At 41.9% G+C, this 26,127-nt stretch overlaps 1 protein-coding gene across 3 annotated transcripts in view; it reads left to right on the forward strand.

Moving 5' to 3' along the window:
• DNAH9 (dynein axonemal heavy chain 9) overlaps positions 1-26,127 on the forward strand; it is a 210,907-nt gene that overhangs the window by 134,723 nt on the left and 50,057 nt on the right. For all 3 annotated transcript variants that reach the window (XM_041123817.1, XM_030015630.1, XM_030015631.1), the window contains 4 exons: positions 303-443; positions 4,330-4,500; positions 7,795-7,917; positions 23,522-23,715. In XM_041123817.1, coding sequence (XP_040979751.1) covers positions 303-443; positions 4,330-4,500; positions 7,795-7,917; positions 23,522-23,715 — 629 coding nt within the window. The remainder of the gene's footprint in view (positions 1-302; positions 444-4,329; positions 4,501-7,794; positions 7,918-23,521; positions 23,716-26,127) is intronic.

A 26,127-nucleotide genomic window follows, 5' to 3' on the forward strand; every position in this document is an offset into this window, starting at 1 on the left:
TAAAGAGCAGGGATCCTAGTGAGAAGCCTGGAGGGGGCTCAGGAAAACCGAGGATTGGGCAACAGGGTGGTAAATGCAGTTAAATGGAGAATGTGCCAGAGGAAGGGGGTGGTGGGAGCAGGTGGCTCAAGCCTGGCTGCACCATGGTTCAGAGGGCAGAGGCTGGTCCCTGCAGTGGTCGCATGCAGTTTGCCCACTGCTTGGCCTGACGTCTTTGTGGCAGATGTCAACGCTCCCCTGGGCTGCGTACTCAATTTGCAAAGATGTTTTCACAGTAATTTTGTTCTGTGTTTTCCTCCCAGGTCCAGGAGTCTAAGGTGACAGAAACCAAGATTAACGAGGCCAGAGAGCACTACAGGCCTGCTGCCACGCGGGCCTCTCTGCTGTACTTCATCATGAACGACCTCCATGCCATCCATCCCATGTACCAGTTCTCTCTGAAGGTACTGTCCCCATGAGCCGTGGGCCGTGCCCACGGCTGCCGGAGGCAGTACCGCTGCTTCTCTCTCTTACTGAGGTTCAAAGTCATCATCTTGGGCCTCTTGGGGGTATTTGAACTCCCAGACAAAAAGGTGATCTAACCGAAAACATTCTGCTGATCTGGTTTTATGGAAAAGTTTCCTGTAATTTATTCCTTTATATGTCTTCTTAACATACATTACTCTTAAGTTGTGATGTGATAGCGTTTAGTGCTCATTGGGAAAGATTTGTGCCAAACTCACTGCAAACACTGAGCAGAGTGCGTTCATTGCTGCCCTCGGTGGAAGGAGCAGCGTTTCAGCAGCACCTGCACAGACCCAGTGAGGAGTGGTCTGAATGCCAAAAGAAAACGTCCCTCTGGGTTGAGCACTGACTGTGGGCCAGGGTCCCTACTCAGCTCTGAATTTGTCGGTCAGCCCACTGCAGGTGGTCAGATTGGGATCAGGTTAGATGAGCCTTAATTAGCTTTTCTTTCTTTTGCTTGGTTTCTTTCTAAGCAGTTGAAGTCTTCTGGAAACACACAGTCTGACTTAGCAATGCATTGACATCCTTTATTACTAAAAATCCAGGAAATCTCTTTGCAAAGCACAACCTTACAAGCCATTTGTTCTTTCTTCTATATTCACAGCCTTGGTGTGGCAGAACAAGGTGACCAATGGATTTAAAAGATATCATATGGGGAAAGAGCCAACAAAGTACTTTTTTCTATGTATTTTATATATTTATGCACAGAGATTTTGCGTGGCATTTGGAGTCACTTGTTCCATCAGTTAATCTTTTCTTTATATTTACATTGGTTCTGTATCTGTGATGTCATCAGGGCCATAATGCCTGTGCAGCTATTTCATAAGTTAACAGGAATTGCCACAGCCCTTAACAATTATCCAAGACCTTGATGTTGCAACAGTCCTGACTTCCCAAATGACACAGTATTAAAACATCGCATCACTCTCTAAACACAGTCCTGTCCCACTGAGACCACATCACCAGGGATTTATTGCCACCTTCTGTACAAAAGGCATGTAATTCCCTACTTCCATCTCTACAACACAAGAAAGGTCCCAAGCAGCTGGGCTTTCAGGAGCTTGGATGCTTCCTACATTACAGTTACAAAAGCCTTTCAGGTAGTCCACAGCATGGTGTGAAATCTTACTTTGGGTTAGTGTCTGTGTATGATTGGTGTGAAGGAATAGGTAGTATGTGCATGACATGAATGTTCACTGCCTTTTGGTATGGGCCTGCACACATGCTTATCTACAGTCTGGGAGTCCTCTGGAGGGCTGTGTTTCTGCCCTTCTCACAACGTTGTGTGGCCATCAGACAGACAAGCAAGCCTGCAGCCTAAAATGTCTTTCGACTAGAAGTCCAGATGGCATTTATGGGTGTGTTACCACCTTGTAGTGAGGCCGCTGGCAGTCTCAGTTACAGGCATGCTCATGATGGCAGTATGAACACCCCAATGGGGACGATGCTGAGAGAGAGACCACTTCTTGCCCTGTGCTCCTAAAATAAATGTAGAAGAGACATAGCCAAAGGGTCTGTGCTCCAAAGGCCTTGCTACTATTCTGTCTTGTCTAAATAGATTACCCTTCCCTGCATAGCAAGTGTAGCTCTGTAGTACATGGACATCTTACATGCAGAACTAGGGGTGATGTCCCTCCTTTGGAGAACATTCCCACCTGGAGCTGTTCTCACCAGAACACCTGGAGAACATTTTCAGTGTGACAGGTTGATTTCAATATAATTATTACTACTGATAGTGATGGGGCTGAACCATCCCACTTGCCACGTGGCAGCAGAGCCCCATGGGAAGCCAGTAGCTTTTGTAGGAATCAGCATGGCTTTGTTTTCCAAGTTTCTTGACTATCTTTGAGACACCAGTGCTTCTCTTTATGGCAGGTGTGAACAGACTGAGACTCCACTTGCCACAATGGGAGCTAGATCTTTAGAACAAAATATATGACCAGTAGTGAATTCATAGTTCACGTTTTTGCTTGATGTTTGGGCATCACTTGATCAGTTGTTTTCTGTTCCTCGACTGGTAGGAGGTGGTCCCCTCTATCTTTGAAGGTGCTTAGGCAGGGGTCTCCTCTTTGTGTGCTCTGCATGTGCTGCCCTTGACACTGGGAAGTCTGGGTCCCTGAGCAGCTTCTAAGGACCTGCTGCAGTAAAAATGAAAGTACAGACAGTCCCTTGCCTTGGCAGAGTAGTCTCAATAGGTCTGGCCAGTAGACACCCAAGGGCCTTTCAAGGTATTTATCAAAGAGTTTGGGTTTTAATGTTTTAATAAATGGAAGACCTTTTTTTATCACAGGACAAAGGTATTTTGAGGGATGGAGGGTTAAATGAGATGGCATCCTAGTCTAGAACTTCTTCCAAATTATTTTGTACCTTGACAAGTGACCTGGAAAAAGTAATTGAAAAGAAAATACAATATTTTGAGCCTCATCCACAAAGAAGCTTTTCTTTTTGATATCTACGACTCATATGTTGAAATAATTTTACCAGGAAAATGTACAGAATATCTTTTGTGCAAGGGTGCCCTTTGAAAGATTCATTCCTTACACATACATAATAGATACAGGAGTTTCTGAGGTTTCACCTTTAATCTATTTCTTCTGTATTTTGTTTGGTTTATGTTTTCCAGTTAACACTAGCAATGTGTATAAATACATAGGAAATTATTGGGTGAAATGTTTTTATCTAATAAATTTTGATGACAGATCATAAAACATTGTGTAAAGATGCACAGAGATGATTTTAAAATACTTACCACACAGCTAGAAGCCCATTATAAATTAGAGCACACAAGATTTATATGCTACTCTGCAGCATGTTTTAACACAATTTAAAGAAATGTTAAGCAGGAAAATGCATTCTGCAATTATTTAATAATGCAGTAGGTATCAATGTTACTTTAATTTGTTGAGGCATCATTCTTTCTTTGTAGAACCTTAAAAATAATGCTGCCAACACAGTCATGCCTTGTCCAGTTGGTGCTATTAATTTGTATTGGCCTGGTTATTTTCTATTAGTTGGGTCCCGGTGTATGGAGCCTTTGCATTGCTAATCAGGACTTAGGCTTTTTTTTCTTTTTCTTTCTTCCAGTTGCATTTGATAATTTGCTAATGGGTTTTCTTTGGACAGCTCTGAAAGTTTTTTGTCTTTTTTCATTTAGAACAGAAATGTTACAAGAATCCTTAGTATCTTACATAAGAGTCATTCTCGATTCATGCACTCATCCCCATGGGGACTTTACTGATTGGTTAATCCCACTTCCACAAGGCAGAGTCCTACCTGCCCTTCTCATCTAGTCCTTTGCTGAATCCGGATGGTAAAATACTCATGGGACCTTTTTTTGTATTTAGGGGAATTGCTTTTTTCTAAGTTGAAACATTTGTGAAATGGGAGGTATGGTTTCCTCTGGGAATACCACTGTCTTTTGGCTCAACATTTGCAGAGAAAGTGGACTGTGTAATGCCTATGAGAGAGCACATTTGGTCAGAGAAATGTTTGCTGTATCCATTGTGTCTTAATTCAGTCAGCCTGTCTCTGCACTACTTTCTCAAGCCCAAGAGAGTGCAGTGTCACAGAGAATGTCATCATTGCCTGGCTGTATGTTCCTGAAAAAGCAGCTAAAGGCAGATACAGTGTCTGGTCTCTAGATGTGGTCCCCTGCCTCCTGGAGCTGGTGGGCCACGCTGCTGGGCAGATGGGAATGCTTTGTTTGTGGCCCCACAGATACAGTATCTGAGTTGGCTTCGCTTATTGCAACACGTCAGATGATACGCAGGAGCATGTAAAAGGCATCTAGAAACCACTGGTGTCCTTCTGTGTCTCCCCACCTAGGCGTTCAGCATCGTGTTTCAGAAAGCCATTGAGAGGGCACCTCCAGATGAGAGCCTCGCAGTGCGCGTGCTGAATCTCATCGACAGCATTACCTTCTCCCTGTTCCAGTACACAACCCGGGGGCTGTTTGAGTGTGATAAATTGACCTACACCGCTCAAGTTACCTTCCAGGTAAACATCACCATTTCATGCAATTTGTATGCAATGATTTATTTTACAGGCGAAGATATTGGCATGGAGAGAAAGCTCAAACTGTCACAGCTGTGGCCTTCAGCATCAGAGCAGCAAATACAAGGGCTGGGGAACTGATTTTCTTCTCTGCCTCTCTTGCTGATAACAGTCACAGATGCTGTGTTTGATTTGCATTATGCTGACAAATGGTTGGGAGTAATACCTGCTTGCAGGACCTGAAAAAAAAAGGGCAAAGCAAGCTGGTCTTGAAGGCTTATTGGTTTTATCCAACACAAATGCTTGCTACATAGCTGCTATCTTTTGTCTAGTACGTTAGTATAATTTTAGTCTTCAATCTGAGCAAGGAGACCTTTGTATATCCCTATGCTGAAATAAAATTCAATCAATAAATAGTGCTTGGCATGATGTTGCAAAGTTGTTATTAAGTTTGTGCAGTGAATGACTGTGTAAATGCCCTGACATGTAGAATGCAGATATGAACCAAGTTTGAACTGCTGAAATATTGTGCAGGTCTAGTTAACCTTGATCCAGTGATTGCCATGATTTTTTTTAATTTTACATCACAAAATACTATGTGTAAAAGGGAAAGTAAGTATATATATATACACACACATATATACATATATATATAAAATGGACTCTATCAATATATTGCATTAATAAATTGTCTGTGTTTAAAAAGTCAGCTTATACTGTGCAATGTCAGCCTTAATTCTGATCCAAAAGATACCTACATTTTCTAATATATAAAGTATTTAAATAGCACACATTGTGCTTGTAACTACACTGAGCATTAAAAATAGTTAGTGGGTCACTTTAAGCTGTCAGGAGAACCATCATCCAAAATTTCAGTGTGTGGAGGCAGTTGAGTGATGAGGCACAGGATTCTCCCATATGAAAAAGCAGTTGGCTCTTGAATTGAGTACCTCATTACCATCATTGGTGGAAGAGATGCCAGGCACACTTCAGATGCCATTGCCCAGTAGGCAATAATGAGATACAGTCTAGAATCTGTGACAAGGAAATGACAAACTCACCACTCCAGCAATGTTCTTTTTCCACCCAGAATTGGTGTTCAGGGTTTTGTAATTTGTCTCTGAGATTTCAGAAGTCTGGCAGTGCACTTGGAGCAGTGGCTCCAGCTGGGCTCATGAGCATGTATGGCTTTCCAGAATTAACTTGAACATTGCTCTGGCAGTTTTACTCCATGTATTCCTGAAAATCACCATTGATGGTAAAAACATTGGTAGTAGCTGAATGGCCCAGGTGCTCTTCAGTGTTTGAGACCTCAGGGACCTGCTTATTCTCTTGGTGCACGTGCCATAACGGTTTGGGGGGGGGGGGGGTTTGTTTGTTTTTCAAAACGCTCTCAGTATGTCTCCACTTACTTTCAAAATTGAACAAGATGATTAGAGATGGACAAGATCTTGGTAGCAAGCCCTAGTGTTGCGTTAAAGCGTAATGAAGTTTGGCAGAAAATAAACCCCCTTGCATTCCAGCTTGTCCTAAGATATCAGAGGAGCTGGGGGCGGCTAGGCTTAGATTCTGAGTGATGCCCAATTCAGCACTATAAGTCCGGTCATGTTCAATATATTGAACTATCATGATTATGGATGCACTAATACTGCACTGTACTTTTGATTTAGTCACGTTCAACAAAATAGAATGGCCAGACTTAAGGAGTTTGGTCACGTTCAATGAACTATCATGGCTAGATTTTAATGAACAGTACAGTTTATTAAAGCAACAGCAGTACAGGTTCTTTTGGCTTGCCAGTGATAAGTACACTGTCTGCAAAGCACGTGCAAATAGTAATACAGTTGACTACAAGCACACTAAATTATGGAAAAAGCCTATAGAGATTTCTAAGTTTCCCAGGGAAGCATTCAGTATAACCGAGTGTTTGAATCGTAGCCAATAGGCGTCCCTATGACGGGGAAAAGAGATTCAACCCATCACCTGATCCCAGAAGTCAGCGATGTCCTCCCGACTTGTCTATGGTGGTATCTTCCCTGACATTCCTCCTCTCTTAAGCCCTTTTATACTATTTTATTTTTAAGTGGAGCTTGAGTGACTCTAGTCATACCTTTATTATGATTGGTGTAAAATCTCCTCGGTTTACTTTTAAAGGTATATGCTAGAGAAAATTCAGAGCACATGCTCAGTAAGGGGTCGTCACACCTTCGAGGTGGGTAGCTTTTAGGATGGAGGTGTGTTTTGGTATTATAATGAGATTATAATGAGCAAAGGTCCGTGTCAGTACTCCAGAATGGGGCACTTATGATATAAATCAGAAGTAGGGCAGTAGGTTGACAGAAACCCTATTATTCTACCTCCTTATTTCAGTGGATTCAATGCAGGGACCTTCCATTCTTGTTCTTATGGTTCCAGTTCCCCATCCCTGCAGTGATATCACAGAGCCTGGCCATGGTGTCTCCACTCCGCTCCACCCTCCGTGTTGTTTCTCAGCATACCAAGCTTCCCTGGTGTTGCTAACATCTAAGGTTGCAGGTTATGTTGCTTAGGGAATTATTATGGAACAGATTCTGTGTATGTCCACCACATTCCACGCTAGAGGTTTACCTTCCCTTAAGAGGGGGACATATCAGTAAGTCACCTCCAGCAATCATTCCACACCTAGGGATGCATGCTCTGGTTCCTTTCAAGAAAGTTATCTGTTCTCTAGCTGCAGATACCAAGCACAGGGACATGCAGCATGCCCTACAGCCTGTGTCTTTGCTGGCAAGGACTTCTCCTTAGTGTGTTATCTATGAACCTGGATCACAGCCCTTGCTACATAGTTTCCCCAAACTTTGGTTCTCTTATGTTGCCGATCTCCATACTCGTTCCTGGTCCTCCTTTGGAGAGACCCAAAGCACCTACATGGTATGTTTCATCACACCCCTCCAACATGGGGCACTCTGTATTTTTTAGCCACACATTTGGCAGCTACATGAGTTGAATGTAGGGAACACTGTTCGGAAGATCTCGCGATGTCACGGAAAGGTAGAAGGCTAGTCGTCGCCTCCCTATGACATATCAGTAATCCCACCTACCGTTGTTAGTATAAAAGGAATTAACTGCGCAATAAAGGACGGAGTTGACACTCACACCATGTGTGTTATCTGTCTCTTCCCTGGTCCAGGCCGACCAGTGATCTAATCGCGGCACCTTGATATGTAGCACTGCTACATTGAATAATTAATCTGCTAGAGTATATTGCTGCTCTGTATCCTGGCTGCTCAAGGATATTTTGTTTGTTTGGAATTACAGATACTTCTGATGACTAAAGAAATCAACACAGTAGAACTGGATTTCCTACTAAGATACCCAGCACAGACCAGAGTCACAAGCCCTGTGGAGTTCCTGTCTAATCACTCCTGGGGAGGAATCAAGGTATCTGCTTCACTTGAACTGTGTGAAATCAGCATCCTTTATCTCCTCTAAAAGCCTTTCAGCAACCTTCAGGTTGGTCCTTATAGCATTTGATGAACAAAGTTCTGACCATACATGAGAAGTAGCACAAAATGCCAGAGAAATGGAGAGTTCTGTAGGTACAAGACTGACTTTGTGGGCTTTTCATGACTGCACCCCTGATGATCTGTGTGTCCCCAAGAAGGTGATTTTTCCCTCTGAGATTTAGGCTTCTCCCTGTATAAGACAGGAATGAGAATATCCTCTGGTTTTTGTCATTATAGATTGTAAAGGACATGGAGATCTTCACTGTATTTGGGAAAAGGTGGGAATTCAAGGTATATATGACCATCTGCAGGGATGTGCTGAGGACAGAGTAGTGACAGCTGACAGACCTTCATAAAAATACTGTCATGGCAATAAGAAGGTCTTACAGCTGCTATGTGTTTGGAGTGAGAGGTGAGGAAGAACGTCCCAAAGGGATGTGAGTTATCCCATCTTTGCTCCTATTTGTCAAGAAATGTGAATTGTGCTGGATTTGAACCTGACTCAGCAGGGTGTGATTTGTTTTCTGGAAGGGGTCAAAATGTTCTTCAAGTTAGGCATGCTCATTCACACCTTGTTGGATCTGAGATTGTATCTTTTGTTTTATTGTGGCTTCTGATCAGTCTCTGGCACCTGCTGTGATTTAAGAATCAGTTTCATTTATAACATGCTGCCTTTGTGGGACATTTCTCTGGTACTGTAAAGTAGGGAGTGAAGTCATCCTGGTTTCATGGGGATAGTTCTCAAATTTTCACTTGGGACATTGGGTTTTCCCTTTCTCTCTCTTCCACCATGCTGCACAGAGAATGTATCTGTTTCCTGGAGGATGACCAGATAAAATATCTTCATCCAGGCCCAAGTCATCTCTGATATTCTTTTCCTGTATGTATTGTTTTGTGGGGCTTTCCAGAGTTTTGCAGGAGCCCCGGCTTATGGTACCACATGCCTTTCTAGGCAAGCACATGCTAGGCTGTGTTTCACTTGGCAAACACTGTCTTTTAGGGTAACACAGAGTTAGAGCTCTAAGTTGCAGAATGCAGTTCAGAAGTCAAATAAAGTTTCTAACCCAGGTCACCCATAGCAATTTTAAATGGTAGCATGGAACAATTCATGCCAGATGTGTCTGCCCTGACCAGGAGTTATTATCTCTATCTCTTCACTGGCTGTGAGGATGGGGCCTGTGCCTCATTCTGCACACCCATGTGACAGAGCTCATGTTGCAAATGTCATAATTCCATTTTCAGCCATAAAATAAGCTTGGAACTTCTCGCTAAACCAGCCCTGTTCATCCTCTAAAAGGCATATTTCCATAATAATGGAGGAATTAAAAAAAATTCTACACCCTTTCTTTAATCATCTTTTGTTCAGTGGTGGTGTTTTGCTGTTAGACAGCAGCAGTTTTATTTTTGCTTCTCCTTTGAAGACAAATTAAAATGGACACTTAGGGTCAACACACGTAATCAGGGGAACTCAGCCATGAAGCCTATGAAATACATGTTTTGCAACAGCATATTTTGTCTTTGGGCTGTGCAGTCTGTATAGATTGTAGATGTACATACAAATTATTGCTTGAAATCTTAGGCTTTCTCAACTCTGCTCTGTCCATGCCCGTGTTCAGCATGGGGATATATAGGGTGAATGGTACATTTCAGTTCTTCTGGAGTCCTTCTGGGTTGGCATTCTTCACTGTTTGGAAGCGTTCTGCACCGCAAAGCTTCTTTCTACTTCAGTCCTCTAAGTTTCCTTTGGAAAGTGAACTTCCTTCCACCATAGGTTTCAGGCTCTGATTCTCATTTTGGAGATCCTTTTATGCATCTTGGGAAACATATTACTCTTGTAGTGCCCAAGGATGCCTTTGCTAGTCCTGCCTGCAGGTGGTACATTCTCCAAGCAGACACCTTCTAACTTTGCAGTGAGTTTTCTTTGGGAGATAATCCCTTCTGTGCTGGCCAGTTCCATTCCGTGTGGGTGAAATGGCCTTTCATGTTCCCTGTGTGCTTCATCATGATTATCGCAACTGCCTCACTGCTGTGATGAAGTTGGTACAGTTGCCAGCTCAGGGTCATAAACACCGGAAGGAACATCAACTCCCAGTCATTCATTCTTCAGGCTTTATTCTTGCATCACTATTTGACTTATTCAGGAGAACAGGCATTTCTCTGCAGAGAGTGTCAAAGTACATAGCATACTGTGTCAGAGCCCACTTTGAGACCAGCAGTAAGGAACTTCTACTCATCAGAGCTCAAACCCTGTCAGTGGCATCATTGAACAAGGTCTTCACCCCTTCCATCAGCTATGTGCCCCAGCTTCATCCCTACCAGCAGCCTGCACTCTGTCATCCCTCGGCCATCCAAAACTGATGCAGTGTTGGGTATCTATCATGTAGTCATTGTGTGCGTGGAGTAGCTGGAGACTTATCCTGAGGTAGGCAGGAATTGAGAGTGGACTGTCACCTGAAGTTGCTTTGCAATAACTGCTTCTCTTTGCGATGAGCCCTTCCCAATCAGCTTCCTCTCTCCCACTGAGTCTCTGGGGGTTTGTGGTTGAGATGGAAACTATGTGAGGCCGAGAAGTGCTTCTCTGCATCTAGCCTTTTGCTGAGCTGTGAGGTGGCAGAATGTAGATGTATTCAAGTGTGCTCCACGCATCAGGTGTCTTCAGCCTCAGCATGCATCCGCTGTCCCCATGAACTGCACATCTCGAAGAGTTGCAGTCACTGGTCAATAATCTGTGTTAATTTTATGTATTTCAGGATTTTCAGATAGTGAATTCTATATTATCAGATTCTGAATACTTTTCAGATTGTCTTTTGTAATGATTGTAGTATTGATTTTGCTATAAATAATACAGCTGGCATCAACTTTATTAGTGTTTATGTTCTATTAATGTGTGTTGGTTTATTAGTCTTTGAGTTTTTGGCAACTCCAGTTACTTGAGGCATGGTTTTAGTACAATCACATTTTGTCACAGACTGCTATAATTAGGTTAATTAGTCATGGCTTCTACACAGCTTATTAGCAGGCTAAAATCTCTTTTTCTTTCATCAGGAAGATTAAGTGCTGTAATAAATTGTTTCTTCAACAAAGCTTGAGCAAAGTACATTTCAGATTCATATTTCAAATTTGAAGTGGAATTTAGCATTCTGCTAATTTTTCACAGAAACATTGAAAATGCTCCTGCCCAAAGTGCTCCTCTTGCCAGGGGTTTCAGGCCAAGACAGTAGTGCCAAAAGAAATCAATATTGATATTTGTGGCCCATTCTGTGCCTCCCATTTTGGGCCCATTAACTTCAAAGAAAACCTCATTAAGTGTTGAGGACTCTGGGCATGCAATCAACCTTGTGTGATTTGGCTTATTATTTATTGTTATTGTTTGATTAACAGTTAGATTGTTACTGTTTGATTAATAGAGACATTAATAGTAGATGTAGGCTATTAGTCCTTTGTAGTTGTGCAGCTGTTTTCAGCTCATGATGCTGGAGCATCTGACACACGTTTATGATTTAGTCTTCCAGCTTCTTTTAAGTTCAATAAAAAGTTTCACAGAGCTTTTCGCTGTAACCTGTGTGCCAGGGTAGCTCAATATTTACCACTGAGTGAAGAAACCCACATACCTGTCCAGAAGGGCACAGTTTGTAGGGAAGGGTAATATCTTTTATTAGATCTGCTGATAGACTTGGAAAAAATAGGGAAGTTTCAGGCTTTTTAGTGCTTCTTTAAGCCTGAAACAGGAATTGAATTCAAACTAAGTACAGGTCGAGAAAAACTGCTCTGAGCTTAACTTGATTCTGTTCATCAGTCAGCCTATATGGGAGAAAAAGTAGTACCTGTGGAGCCCCTGTGGAGGCACATTAGTTAGCTCTGGAGCAAGGGGAGATGTTAGCAAAGGACACAGCCATTAGCCTCAGTGCAAATACTGCCTCTGGGTCGTTGAAGGGTTAGTTAAGAGCAGAAGGGGAGAAAATGGTATAATTTAATGAAAGTAGTGCCTTTGCTGAGTCCCTGGTTCTGGTGTTCAATAGAGTTGGTTGTTTCAGTTCTAAGGCCGGTCTTTTGGAGGTACTTAATAGTGATCTCTTGAGAAGTCAAAAGTATTCTTTCACTCTTAATGAGGTTTTCTGTCTTTTTTCGATTTCCTTTATTACACAGTATGTTATACTTTCCTCACCCTCTGTGTTTCCAGTACCTAGCTTGAAAGTTTTTATTTCTGTTGGTACTTCTGAAGAAGTTTTTTGTGTGCATGCAAGGCTGTCCATTTCTCCTGACTTGGCTGTTGGTTACCTTACCAATAAATGTGTGGACACACCTTGGACCACAAAGGTACAATGATGCTACTGCTTGAACTGCACAGGACATTAGGCCATAGCCATGTGCAAATGGCCATTTTGATATTCTTGTTGTGTGACTGAACTTAACATAGAATCAGTGTAGAGATACAGTAGAAAAATCTGTAGGATTTTTCCCCAATTTTTTTCTTCTTTCCTTTACTGGAAGGTCTCCAGTATCATAAGATGAAGGTGTTGATACCTATATGGGCGGTGAGTTTTCTCTGAATTGATGCACTGTGGTCCCTTCAACCCTGTGTAAAGCCCAGTCTGCTTGTTGAGCTGTTCTTCAGTTATCCACAGGGCTAGAACAGACAGCTCATGTCACGGTTCTGCTCTGAGCATGGGTATAGAAATGACATCATTGGGTTTTATGGTTGTTGGGTCTTCCAGACTATGTCTAGAGTAACAAGTAAAATGGGCCAGCAGTTGTTTTCCATACAGTGGAACTCCCCTCACCTCCCAGACAAGGAAGACCTCATATGTTTTTACTGTGGGCAGTCCCTGGAGTGTCCTATGCTCTGGGCTGTGCCCAGGCATTTCCTGAGAGCAAGCGAGTTCACCAAAGTCAAATGTGAGCCAGCAAGGTACTAGCAAACTGTGTGGCTCGTGGTGAGCTTGTGCCTGGACCTCTTCTGTAGCCACAGATTCAGAAGCAGATCAGCAGGCAAGAAAAAAGTATGTGTCTTCTCCTCACTGCGTAGGTATGCTGGGGTCTGAGACAGGCAGATAGAAACTCCTTCTCCCCATAGTCTGAGACAACCTTGCTTTGGAACAGCTTTATAGATGCATGAGCATAGTTTTAGACCTGAGCTAATACAATCTGCCCATCAGTAGGGCTTATTAGCTTAGATAAAGCCTCACACAAGGCATAGTTATACATCTTCTGTTCCGTGTCCAGTGCCAAAAGACCATGCTTGTGTTTCTTAGGGGTTCCACAGAGCAGTTTGTATTTGCCTAGGAAAGATCATATGAACATACCCACCGTCAAGCTGGGTTCTCCTTGAGCTTCACCACTACTAATAAAGCCAGTGGTTGCCCTTATGGTCTTCATTTTCATGGTTGCCTTGGCCAAACCCAGCCTGTTTTAGAAGATGAGGGTTGTTGTCAGGCCACTGAGACTACCTGAAGGTTGGGTGAATGGATTTCCCTGTGACCCCAGTGATCTCTGCTGTGAAATTCTCCCATGCTCCAACTCCCTCCATGCTGTGCCCTTCCTGGGGAGCTGTGTCCATGTTGGCTCATTGTGTGCCTCCTGCAGAACTGTAGTCCCTGATTAACCGTGTATGCATCTGGCTCTCACCACGGCAGCCTGTTCCCACAGGCTGGATGCAGGCAGCTCTGGATCTCCTTTGCACAGATACGCATTTCCCAAGTCTGATTTTCTTTGTGATATTTTCTGCAGCGCCTCTTCATTGCTGAATGCAGATGTGTCCCATAGGATAAGTGAAGCTAGTTAATATACAGCAAGAATACACCTGGCCAACTTGGATTACTTCTTCATCCAAATCATTTCCCTCATCTTTTTCTGAAGGGGAAGAATTTTCATTATGTAGATATGAAAACGCTACTGAAAGGGCATTGTTTAATAAATGTGATGTTGAATAATGAGCTCTAAATACTGAATTCAGCTTTCGAGGAGGAGAACAGCAGTAGACAAAGTAGTATATTAACTCCATATTTATAATTTTGCAGAATGCAGATGATAAGATTGTGTGTGTGGCTTATGAGATAAAATACCAAATCATATATTTAACATTTAAGAAAACTGGATTTTTTTGAGAAAAGAACAGAAATCTCTCTTCCAACTTTCACTTTTTGTACTTTCTAGACACTGAAATTTTTCATTCTTGTCAAAGATTCATTGTGACACAATCTGCTGCCTACATTGTGCTCTTTGCGCGTAAGCAAGGTCCTTTGATCAGGATGGTCAGATATGAAAGGCTTGCAGCTCACAGCTTTCCATGTGCATTCAGAATTATTATTATGCCAGAAAATCATAGTGTTAATTAAATATCTTCCATTAACTCAGTTCTTCAGATGTACAGCCTTTTAGTGCATCTTTGATAGAAAACATTGATTATGACACTTCGATGTGCATTGATCTGCTGTCATCTAGAAGTTTCCTAAGGACATTTATTTGTCCTTACCAGCACTTAAGTCCCAGAGGAATGTTCCCAATGTCTCACAGAAATACTACTTGAGAACGTTTTACCTTTTTTTTTCCTTTTCTTTTTTAACCCGCTGGCTAACGATCTGATGTTTATCTGAAATACAGCAGAGATTTTGATCACATCAAATATTTAAAGACATACTTTGTTGGTTTGATTGCAGAGTGGAAATTGAGTTTTTCTGGATGCCTCTACAGCAGTGTCAGCCTTTGTCCTTCATTCTCAATCCACCCATGACACAAAGCCTGCTGTCAGCTGGTCATTCTGAATGTAAAAGTTCTTTCACCTTCTAAATGGAAGAGAAGGGAAATAATTGCTTCATTAGAGATATCTTTTAGATATCAAATGTATCCTTTTTAGACATTGTATATCTTTTGAAGTCCTATTGATCTGCTTAAAAAATAGAAAAAAAGTCAGTTGCAGTGCACTTCTGAAAAGATGCCAGTGGACTGTGGACCCGGGAGTGACCACAGAAAGGTCTGATGGCTGAGCTGTGCTAGCAACAAAGGGCGTGCAAGCAGTCATCCTATTCTGGACATGATGTGCTGTACCTAGATGTGTAAGATGCTTTTGGAAAGGCAATGAAGGCAAATGGTTTGGATTTGGCTCTTCTTTATTTGTTCTTCCTTTTAAGCCCAGATCTGCCACAAAGGACCTGTTGGAGCTCCTTGTTTTGTGGTAGAGCTCATAAACATTTCCTTTGCATGGCAGTTTGGTTCACATGAACAGCTGTGAAGACTGCAGATTAAGTGCTCAGCTAAATTTCAACTGGGAACAATCTCTGGAACCCTGATGGTAACACCAAGGCTTTACCTGTGTTGCGGCACATGAGATGGCCTTTTCTGGAAGCACTGGTGGTCTCTGTATCATCCCCAACGTGTGATCACAGTGCATCAGTGGACCACAGTATCGCCAGTACCTGAATAGGAGCATCCCTGTGCAACGAATATAATCTGACAGAGCCATGGGGACATGCTTTTCACTCAGAGTTGGTCAAGCTTCTGCTGTAATCTGGTTTGATCTTTGAGTATTGCATTTTAAGAAAGATGCAGACCACCTGGAGAAAGGGTAGAGGAGAGCAGTGAGAAGTTTCAGATACCTGAAAACATGACTGTGAAAAGAGGTTGAAGAGAGGGAGGAGGGGAAGGGTTATGTCTGAGGGCCTCAAGACTGAGGGGACAGGAGGTTACAATCTTCAAAAAGTGTCCTTCAAAGGCAAAAAAGCAATCAGTTTTCTGTATCAGTAAAGGGTAGAGCAAGGTGCATCTCAAAGTACTGCAAGAAAGATTCACACCAGACATTTGGAAAATCTTTGTGGTAGATGTCCTGGTTTCAGCTGGGATAGAGTTAATTGTCTTCCTAGTAGCTGGTACAGTGCTATGTTTTGAGTTCAGTATGCGAAGAATGTTGATAACACTGATGTGAAAACTGATGTGTTGTTGCTAAGTAGTGGTTAGTATAAAGTCAAGGATTTTTCAGCTTCTGATGCCCAGCCAGCGAGAAAGCTGGAGAGACACAAGAAGCTGGGACAGGACACAGCCAGAGCAGCTGACCCAAACTGGCCAATGGGGTATTCCATACCATGTGATGTCATATCTAGTATATAAACTGGTGGGAGTGGGGGTGGGGGAATCACCACTCGGGGACTAACTGGGCGTCGATCAGCAGGTGGTGAGCAATTGCACTGTGCATCATTTGTATATTCCAGTCCTTTTATTATTACTATTGTCATTTTATTAGTGTTATCATTATCATTATTAGTTTCTTCTGTTCTGTTCTATTAAACCATTTTTTTCTCAACCCACAAGTTTTACATCTTTTCCCGATTTTCTCCCTCATCCCACTGTGGGGGGGGGGGAGTGAGTGAGTGGCTGTGTGATGCTTAGTTGCTGGCTGGGGTTAAACCATGACAGTAGAGAATAGTGAAGGACTGGCACAGATTGCTTGCAGTTTCCATTACTGTGGTTGTTCAAGCAGGTCATGTGAGCATGTATGGGGATTATGTCAGGGGCCTGAGAGCATCAGCTCTCAGAGAAGAAGCTCTGTAGCTTAATTCCTCTTCTAGTCTGGTTGCCTGTTCTCAAGGCCAGTTCTGCTATGCTGCCACCATGAAACCTTGAGTGAGGTCATTGCTGTGAAAAGAGCTGTGAGAAACCTTATCAAAGGATGAGTCCATACGTATGTGTATATATATATGTATATCAGGACACAGAACCACGGACCCTGAGAGCCTTCCAGCAGGGGACATGCTGGAACAGATGCTTCAGCTGAGCTCTTCCAGTCTGTGAGACTTATTTTCCCTTTCAGTTTTGCTGTGCGTTGGCCCATGGTGCTGGCCCTTCTGTGATTTATAGCAGCCAAATCCAGGGAACTTTTCAGAAATTCACAAGTACCACCTTTCAGCTGTCATCAGGGACCCATGGCCAGCTTCTGGTCCTGGGTGCGTGTCCCCAGTTTGCTGGAGAGCATCAAAGAGAGAAGAGGAAAGATGGAGAGTATGGCTTGGCAGAACAGCCTGAGTTTGCAAGGCCCATTTTCAAAACCACTTGAACAACCTTTGCAGAAAATGCAGGTAAAATGTCAATATGAACCTAGCTGTGAAACATCTCAGGCAAAATTATGAAAATTTGATGGGTGGTTATAAGCAAGTAGAATACAAAGATTATGACTAAATCTCATTTCTCTTGCTGACCTATCCTATCCAGTAGAGCTGTCTGTAAGAACATACTAGTAGGAAGGACTTGAGTGCTGAAGCCGTTGCCTTCTGATTTATGATACAGGTTTCACTGGCAGTTTTCCAAGAAGAGGTAGCAATATCCAACCCATCACTCCTCAGACCACTTCTGTCGTCTAACCACAAGGTGTCTGCGTTTTGTGATGCTCTAGGAAGGATGGTACAGATAAACAGAAGGATGTTCTTGTATAGTGACATGCCATGTCACTACATACTTTTTATCCCCAGTATAATTTAGACACGTGGAAAAAGCAAGGAGGAGTTTGAATGAAGACAGGGGCATACAGTGCAGTGAGCTTGTCAGTCAGCTTTTATGAAAGAAATAAGAGGATTAAAAATAACACGTTTGTGTTGAGAGGTGATTGAAGTTTGGCAAACCCATCATATCTTTATTTTTACCATCGGTAGAGATTTTTCTTATGAGTTGAATAATTTAATTAGTGCAGCTAAACAGAAAATAACGCCTTCAGTGAATGAATAATACAAATCAAAACCTAGTGTGGGAAAGATGGCAAATAATCCATCATTTTCTACATTAATCCTTACAGTTAACAGTCATATTCAAATGGAGTAATTCATCTGCCTATACGTCTACTTCTTGAATGATCCAATATATCAATTCAAGCCAGATGCAGGTTTGACTTTACCATTCCTCCAGGAGCAGTCTTTCTCCAACTGTGGGGATGCTGGTTTTCCTAATGACATTTAGGCCACCTGCAGAAAATGAATGAAAGAAATTATGAATATTTGCAGAAACCTATATAAGCAGAACTCGCAGTGCACATGGACAGTGCAAGACCTTTAGAAGGTGTTTTGAAAACGCATGTTTGTTCCCAAGCATCAGGCATTCATACAGGTGCTCCGCTTTAACCCTGTTGCAAAAGTTCACACACAAGCTGCTTCAAACTCTACAAGCCCACGTACAGACAGACAACTGGGAAGCAAGCTGAGTTGTGGTGGGACTTTCCCAGACCTCCCGGGGAGCCTGTGTCCCTCAGGTTGGTGAATCACAGCTCCAAAATGCACAGCCAAGCCACAGTGACAGCTGCACAGTTCAAATGCTTTGAATTACTGGAGTGTTTCTAGACTTGAATCTAGTCGTGGTGCTGGTATTGAAAACACTCAGCTGAACCTGGATAGCTTTGCCGCACGCCTCACCTGACACCTAAAAATGGTTCCCCTTCAACTATCATTAGCTTATGGGCTTGGCTTGCTAAAAGCCAGTCTTTTGCACAGTATGTGCACATCACTGCTGGGGGCCATCCCTGCCCACTGAAACTCTTGCAGCTTCTGCAAATGACATCGCCTTTCCAGAAGATAGTCTCAGGGTCAGTTGCACAACTGCTGAGCACTGTGAACTTTTTATTTGTGGAGCCTGCTCTGCTTAAAAACTGTATAATGTAATCCATAAAAAGACATCTCCTTAATTTTGCAAATGAAATCGTCACTAATTGTTAGGATTTAATAATCTCACATATTATTAAAACTCCAATAATATTAAATATAATTTCTTTCCAGTGTTGTCAAGTTGTGTGATTTTTATAGAGAGACATTTGATCTTCAGTGTGTTCCTTATAGAACTCATTTTTTTATGTAGAGATGGGGTTTTTTTTAAAAGCAAGATATATAAAATGCTAAGACTGAAAGTGTGAATCAGGTATAACCTGAAGACTCAAAAAGTAAAGATAGCTTTTTAAAAAATAAACCTCACTTTTTAAATTATGATTTCATTATGTCTTTTTAAAAACCAGTCTTGTGGCTGCTGGGGAACTTGGTAAATAGGTGTTAGAAGCACACTCTGGCAGCACTGGTTTTACTTGCACTGTATTATTTTCCACACTATGTCAGCACAGAGCATGGTAATGAGATGCTGTTTTGACTTCCCTTGCCCCAGAGCTGTTCTTGAGTCAGATGACTCTGGGGCAGGGTCTTTTAAATTATGGAAATAGTTTAAAATACTAAACAATCTTTTTTTTTTTAAAGAATAATTTCCTTTAGAGCTGAGGGGAAGAAAACATGGAAATAATCTCTTTTTTTTGGTTTTAGATTTTATAAAAACTTGTGAAGCAATGGCCAAACTTGAGGCCAGTTTCGACCAGATGGTGTCCTTAGAATAACTGCCTTTAGTGATAAGAGCAAGTGTTTTCTCTAATAAATTTACAAAAGCTTGTTGTAGTGTTTCTGGCACTAGGAGATAAATTGCATGCAATAGCAATGACACCAGACCTTTGAAGTTGTTCCTTTCACTAAAGACTCAGCCCATCCTCTGGAGGCAGCAAGCAGTGAGGGGAAACTTGAGTGTGTCATCTCCTCATCGTGCCCATTGGCCTGGGACTTGCAATGGCAACTAGGATTTCTTTCTCAAAGCCAATGGCTGATACACGTTGTATTTCCTACAGCTGTGGGGGGAAAGAGAGTACTTTGCATTTGTGAATGTGTGAAATTCACAGATCTGCTGACATATCAGCTCCAGTTTAAAGCTGGTTCTGACTTAGAAGAGAAACTGTCAAAGAAAACCAAAGTGATAAAGCAAGTTGTCTGTGATTCAGTGAATGAAAAATAATTTTCTCTGAGAAAACAATGATCCTTGCCTTGACGTGGTGTGAAGAGACCTGTTTTGCTGGCAAAGTCTCATTTTGAGATATAAACTCAAGACCCTCCTGTCTGTTTCCAGCCGTCAGAGATGATTATAGTGTGGGTTGCAAAGATAGGAACTGGAGTCTTCCAGCCCTTTTGATCATGTTTTATTTTGATCAATGTTTTTTGTCTCTCTCAATTTCCATGACAACTCTAATTGACAAATGTATTCTTTATTATGTTGACAAAAATAGCCATGCTACACAGGTTGTTGTGTAGTACCCATCTGCTGTCCCAATGTACCATTCCTGCTTTTACTCCCGCTGCTTGGAAACAGTGATATATTACTGTTCGTCTAAGTTTCTTGGAAAAATTCACAGCAGAGGTATTGAAAAGCAATTAATATTCACAGAAAGATTACTGATTGAGATAGCTTTCACTGCACCAGCTTTTAAATAGCAGCATCTCTTATTAATACCATCACTCCTAATAAATGTAATTAAAATTGTTGACTAATGAAAATTTTAGAGTTAATTTATATAATACAGACTTTATACTTGCAATTAGAGCTTTCTTGATTCTGCAACATGTTGTTCAGGGAGAGACAGACTATCATCTCTGATTACATGTCTGTCATTTAGTAAGAAGAAAGAAATTTTTCAGAGTCTTCCTTGTTAACATCAACGAAGAGACTTCTCGAAGCAGCAACAGCCAAAGTTCTGAAGCAGTATTTTAAGTAAGTCACTTCAGAAGTCAACAGTGTTAAGATGTTTTATATAAGCACTTGCACTGATGAATCCACTGAATTCAACATTTGCCGTTGTGTTGTGTTCAGCTATGAGAGGTGCATCAAATATATTTATTGCTGCAAGGACAAGGTTTTGGCAGATCAGAATACATGGCATTGTTCCTGTCAATGTCAGTTTCTCATGTTCTGTGCTCTGGTTTCTAGTTTTCCACAGGAAGCAGGATATGGCACTGAATTTGGAGCAAGTACTTCTGTCGCTGACATTTCTCCGTGTTAGTGCTAATCTACACATGGAAACAACATCTGTTCAATCACTACTTTGCTCACACTCCTTTTCATGAAATTCTCAGGATCCCTGGGAGTTTGGCATGGAGATGGTCAGCGCCAAACTGAGTCAGTCCATGCTGTAGCTCTCAAGTGGTATTGCAAGCACTCTGCTCTTAACTGTGCCTTTTGTGGAGGTATTGATGAAATTGTGACTTCAGGCAAGGCTTGATTTGTTGCAGAACATTTATAGTAATATCTACAAGTACTTCTCTGCCTATAGCTCTAATTCTGGCCCTAGAGCACATGACCTATGAGGAAAGGTGGAGGGATTTGTCCAGCTACGAGATGACAGAGCCAAACTCTCCTTGTTATTGGCATGTGATGTAATAGGGATCAACTGTGACAAATTGCATGTAGGGAGGTTCAGCTTGAACGTATTACAAAAAAAATCTTCTTTACCAGAAGGATAGTGCAGCTCTACATCAGGGCACCCAGAGAGGCTGAGAGCGCTTCGTTTTAGAGGTCAACATTTTGGCAGACAAAGCCCTGGCTGACCTGATCCAGTGCTGGCTGTAGTCCTAGCCCGGGCACAAGGTTGGACTAGACACCTCCAGAAGTTTCTTCCAACCATTGCTTCTGTGATGCTATGAGTGTATATTCAACAAATGTCCTGGGTCAATGGCACCCACTAGGAACAGCTTTACAACCTCTTTCTCTCTGTCGCCTATAGGCATTCCCACTGCTACAAATGGGAACTCATTTGTTATAAGAAGCCCCTTTTTCTGATGCCTGCCTTCCCTTTGTTCGCTCTCTGTGCTGAAATATGGCTTCTAACTAAACTCAATCTATTAGAAAGACCGAAGTTTTACACTGCTCTTGTCTTCTCATTGGGAAGCCTTTCCAGAGGGAAAGCATGGCTTTCCTGCAGTTTTTAGAGCAGAGTGACCTTCTGCCTCATTTGCAACAGCATCGTATCCAAGGCAATCTCCCAGCACTTCTGTCAGGGCACTTGCATGACTTACAAAGCCCCATGGCAAGTGCGTATTTTTTCAGTTGATCTGAACAAAGTGTGACATCAGCATTTTTCAAGGAGCTTTCTCAGTTGCTTTCCATAGTGGAGCTGTATGGGATGTGAGCTGGAGCATTAATGGTGCGGAACACCTCTGCCCGTCAAGAAGCTTCGGCTTCGCTATGAGTGTGCCCTTCTGTTTCTATAGAAAATAGCTCATTCACTGTCTTTTATACTTTACTAGTCTTTCCCACTTCATGTTCAACTGCTTACAGCTTCAGATTATGCAAAATGCTCTGAAGATGTTTGTTTCAGCGAGAATTTTGCTTGAAATCCAGAAGAACCTTACAAGCTGTTCAATATGTTTTGCCACCACTTGTATGAATGATAATTTTGATTCTTTACTTCTCTGCATAACATTTATAGTTGCTACTTTCTAGCTACAAAATCTAGCTACATTTTCATTGTAATTATCATTTAGTTACTGCCTTGCTCAGCTGCTCTTTGGGGTATTCTTCAGCTACCTGTTTCTGCTACAGACTTGTAGCACCAAAAAGTTAATCTTCGTGTGTATTTGACAAGTATAAATCTGAGTGATTTTTTTTTTACAATGGCACAATATGGTATGCATGCTTGTACAAAGAAAGCATCCACCCGTTTACAGTTTGCAATATGTTTATTGAAATTTGTGACTCTGTGGTCACCACAATTGCATGATTGAGTCCCAGTGTTGTGGTTTTCACGGAGCGTGTGCATCAGACTATGCAGATAGAGATATGCATGGGGGAACAGGGAGAGAAAAATAACTGCGTGTGTATAAAGATGAAGATAATTAATATTGCAACTGTGAAACCCCTTAAAAACAGTTTTGGTGAGCATGGCGTGCCTGTGTCTCTGTTTAGCTTTGGATACTGAGCACCCTGGATACAAAAGCACATTTTTCCATCAGTTGCTGTGATTTTTTGCTGCACAATTGTCTTTGTCTCTGTTGAAGCAGTAAGAAGACTGTTTGCAGACTTGCAGCTCACGGGAATGCCAGCAATGTGCTCTCCTGTCAGACATGGGCTCAAAATTTCCAGCTGCTATCCAAAACACATTTCTGGGATAACTGATAGTAGCAAGTACTTGTCACCTGAGATTTTTCAGTTCTGGTCTCAAAACAGGAGAGCAGATTTCTTCTCACTTTGGGTTATGGAGACCTGCATTGTGGATGATGCCAAAGTCTTTCATCCTTTCCTGTGTTGTCACTTCCAAACTCCCATGTGTCTGCAACTGTGCTGCAGGGGAGAAGGCCTGGATGCCGTGTGCAGCTTCACTGGCTGGTGAAGGGCGTTGCAGTGATGTGGGTGAGAGCATCAGGGAAGGCTGTGTTAGGTGCAGCTTGATTTTAGAACTGACATTCTGTGGGCAGCCTTGAGACACATTTCAGTTCAGAAGACCTTCCACAAGTATAAAACTGTCCTCAGTCATACTTTCCTGTGGCCTCGCAAATGGGCCGTGTCGATTCCTGTTCCTGTGACAATGTGCTGACAACAGAGTTGGGAAAAGGAGAATGGACAGAGTCTGATCTGGGTGGGTTTCTGGCTGTGGCTCCCAGGTTCCAGCTATGACCTGTCTGGTGGAGCAAAACATGAGCAGTCATTGATATTAGAAAAATGATTCAGAGCCATGTAGGATTGTTCTTCTTAAGACCTTCCTTGAATTTTTCCAGGCTCTGTCATCCATGGAGGAATTCAGGAACCTAGATCGGGATATTGAGGGGTCTGCAAAACGGTGGAAGAAATTTGTTGAATCTGAGTGTCCTGAAAAGGAGAAGTTCCCTCAGGAATGGAAGAACAAGTCAGCTCTGCAGCGCCTGTGCATAATGAGAGCCATCCGACCCGATCGCATGACCTACGCTGTCAGGTAGGGACACTTCTTTACTATCTCTGTAACTCTCTTGCTTAACAGGCAACTTTGGGTCTGTGTTTTCTAGGGAATAGGAGTAATTCAGAAATATGTTTAGATTTATTTATTATAGAACGTGAGTTCTGCAAAATGGATTCCTATAAAGGACTCTGCTGAATGAGTCATCTCTGAACTCTGCAAGACAGTCAACACATTTCATTTAACTGGAATTTCTTGCTTAGGGAGATCTAACTCCAATGTCACCAGTAGTGATGGAGAAGTATAACTAGCACTGGGTGAGGAGCAGACATGCCAAGTCAGAAATGAGCATCATCATACAGGTGTTATGCATCTGCTAGAGTCTTTTAATGATCAGTAGAACTTCTAGAGTTCATTAAGGTTGATTTTAGTTACTAGATCCTTTATGGCTGTTACTTAGGCACAAGAATAAAGTGTAGAAGTAAAGGAAAGTCTTATAGAAGTTTTCTTTTTTTTTTTTTCTTGTAAAATGCAAAATTTATGTCATGCTAGTTCTGAAAGTTGTAGTTGTAAATTATGTAGTGAAGGTAACTAGGCAAGTCTAAACTTTATGAAAGTATGCAAAAGCAATATGCTTGTTCCAGGAGAAACTAAAGGTCTTTCACTCCATTAGGACTTGTTTTTACCTTCTCTGTCCTAGTAGTCTATGATTTGACATTTCTGCAATGTCTCTCATGCTACTGCCTCTCAAATAGTTTATATTGCTCCACCATCTGGCATGTGCGTGTATATGGGTGCATGTAGCAGATCGTATTACTCAGTGTATGAACTAGATTTCTGCTTGTGCTTTAAAATTCACAGAATGCAGATGAGACTGAGTGAAGTCTCCCTATGGTCAATGTTATTATCTTTTATTAAATTAAATACTATAATTTATCATAATCATACCATTCTAAACCATCTTCTTTTTAATTTCTGACTCTTTTAGGGCTGGATTCTCCATGTGTTCTCTCAGCTGAAAAGATTGGTTTTCCTGTTGTTTTTTAGTTTGAGTAAAATAAACTCTTGTCTTTCTAAACTTTTAAGTGCGTAATTCATTTAAGCAAGTTTTATTCATTTCCTTCAGTCAAAATGGTGGTACTCACATAGCTCAAAAATAACTGGAACATAAAGTTTCAACACCTTTCATATTTCTCTTTTATGAAAAGGTAAGGGAATCCAAGTTCAAAAGCTTGGCTGGATATTTTTAGGGTCTGGGCATGTCAAGCTTTTCCATTTGCACAGGAGTATTTAAATTTTTGTTTTGTTTTTCTTCTTATCTAGAAGTAGGTTAGAACATAAACATGTGCAAACAGTAACAGTTCACAGTGCCTTCCCCAATACTTTGTTTGTACATGTTTGTGACTAAAATTCTTCTTGAAATACAGGATAGTCAGACACTAGGCCCAAAAGGCTTAAGAAGAGCTTTTGTTTAGGGAAATCTCATACCCCAAAAGCAAATCTGAAATTATTAGTGGTAACAATGACAGTCAAAATGTTTGACTACCTGGTTCCTCCTTGACAGCATCATACTCCTCAGACCTTTCTTCAGCAAGCAGTCTGGCTAAGATAGATACTGTTCCCTTAGTGAAGAAATTTGTTGTTCCTAAGACATCCACCTCTATGCAAGAAGTCTCTTCATCTGTCCTTCTCATGTCAGTTAGTGAAGAAGGAAGGAAAAGTGGTCTTTGGATTGAGCTTAATGCAGTCAGCATTCCTGATAGCCACCACACAGAAGGCTAATGGTCATCTGGTGTCTCGTTTTCCTAAGCACGGTCAAAGCTGTATTGTGTCTGTGACCCTTCAAAAAGTGGGGGATCTTGTAGAGCATTGGTGAGCTGCATACTCCAACCATGAGGACTTCCGCTTCAACATCCCTACTTTAGCCAGCAGTGTTTCAAGATCATGTGTGTGTTAACAAATTCATCAAATTTTAGATACCTGCAATGTCGCTGGATCCCACAAGTTGTTTTGCAGTTCTCAACTTGCAGATCTCTTCCTTCTGTATATCAGTTAAATATGCTAACATTAAATACCTTACTGATGATCAATGGACATCACTACTAGTCCTAACCTTTCTGTCTCTCTGAGAGTCTTGACAAGCACTCAAGTGCATTTTGGGAGTCAAGGAGTAAGTTGGTAGCCTAAACACAGGTGACTAGGGGTATTTTAGATGCCCTAGAATATCTCTACCTCATTTCCAGCTGCTGTTCAGAAAGGTGCAGGACCCTTTATGTCCCATGTCATTATGTGCCAGCTCCAAAAGAAGGTCGAGGAAGCTCTTCGGTATCTAAAACGATCCACTCATGTACAGGCTTCTTGCATTTCCCTGTGTTGGAAGTTAGGTTTTTCAGCCACTCTTCATAGCAGATCCCTGGGGATATTTGCACAGGCTGTTTTATTCCCTAGGCC

Source organism: Aquila chrysaetos, chromosome 5 (genome assembly GCF_900496995.4).
Source record: "Aquila chrysaetos chrysaetos chromosome 5, bAquChr1.4, whole genome shotgun sequence".
NCBI lineage: Eukaryota > Metazoa > Chordata > Aves > Accipitriformes > Accipitridae > Aquila > Aquila chrysaetos.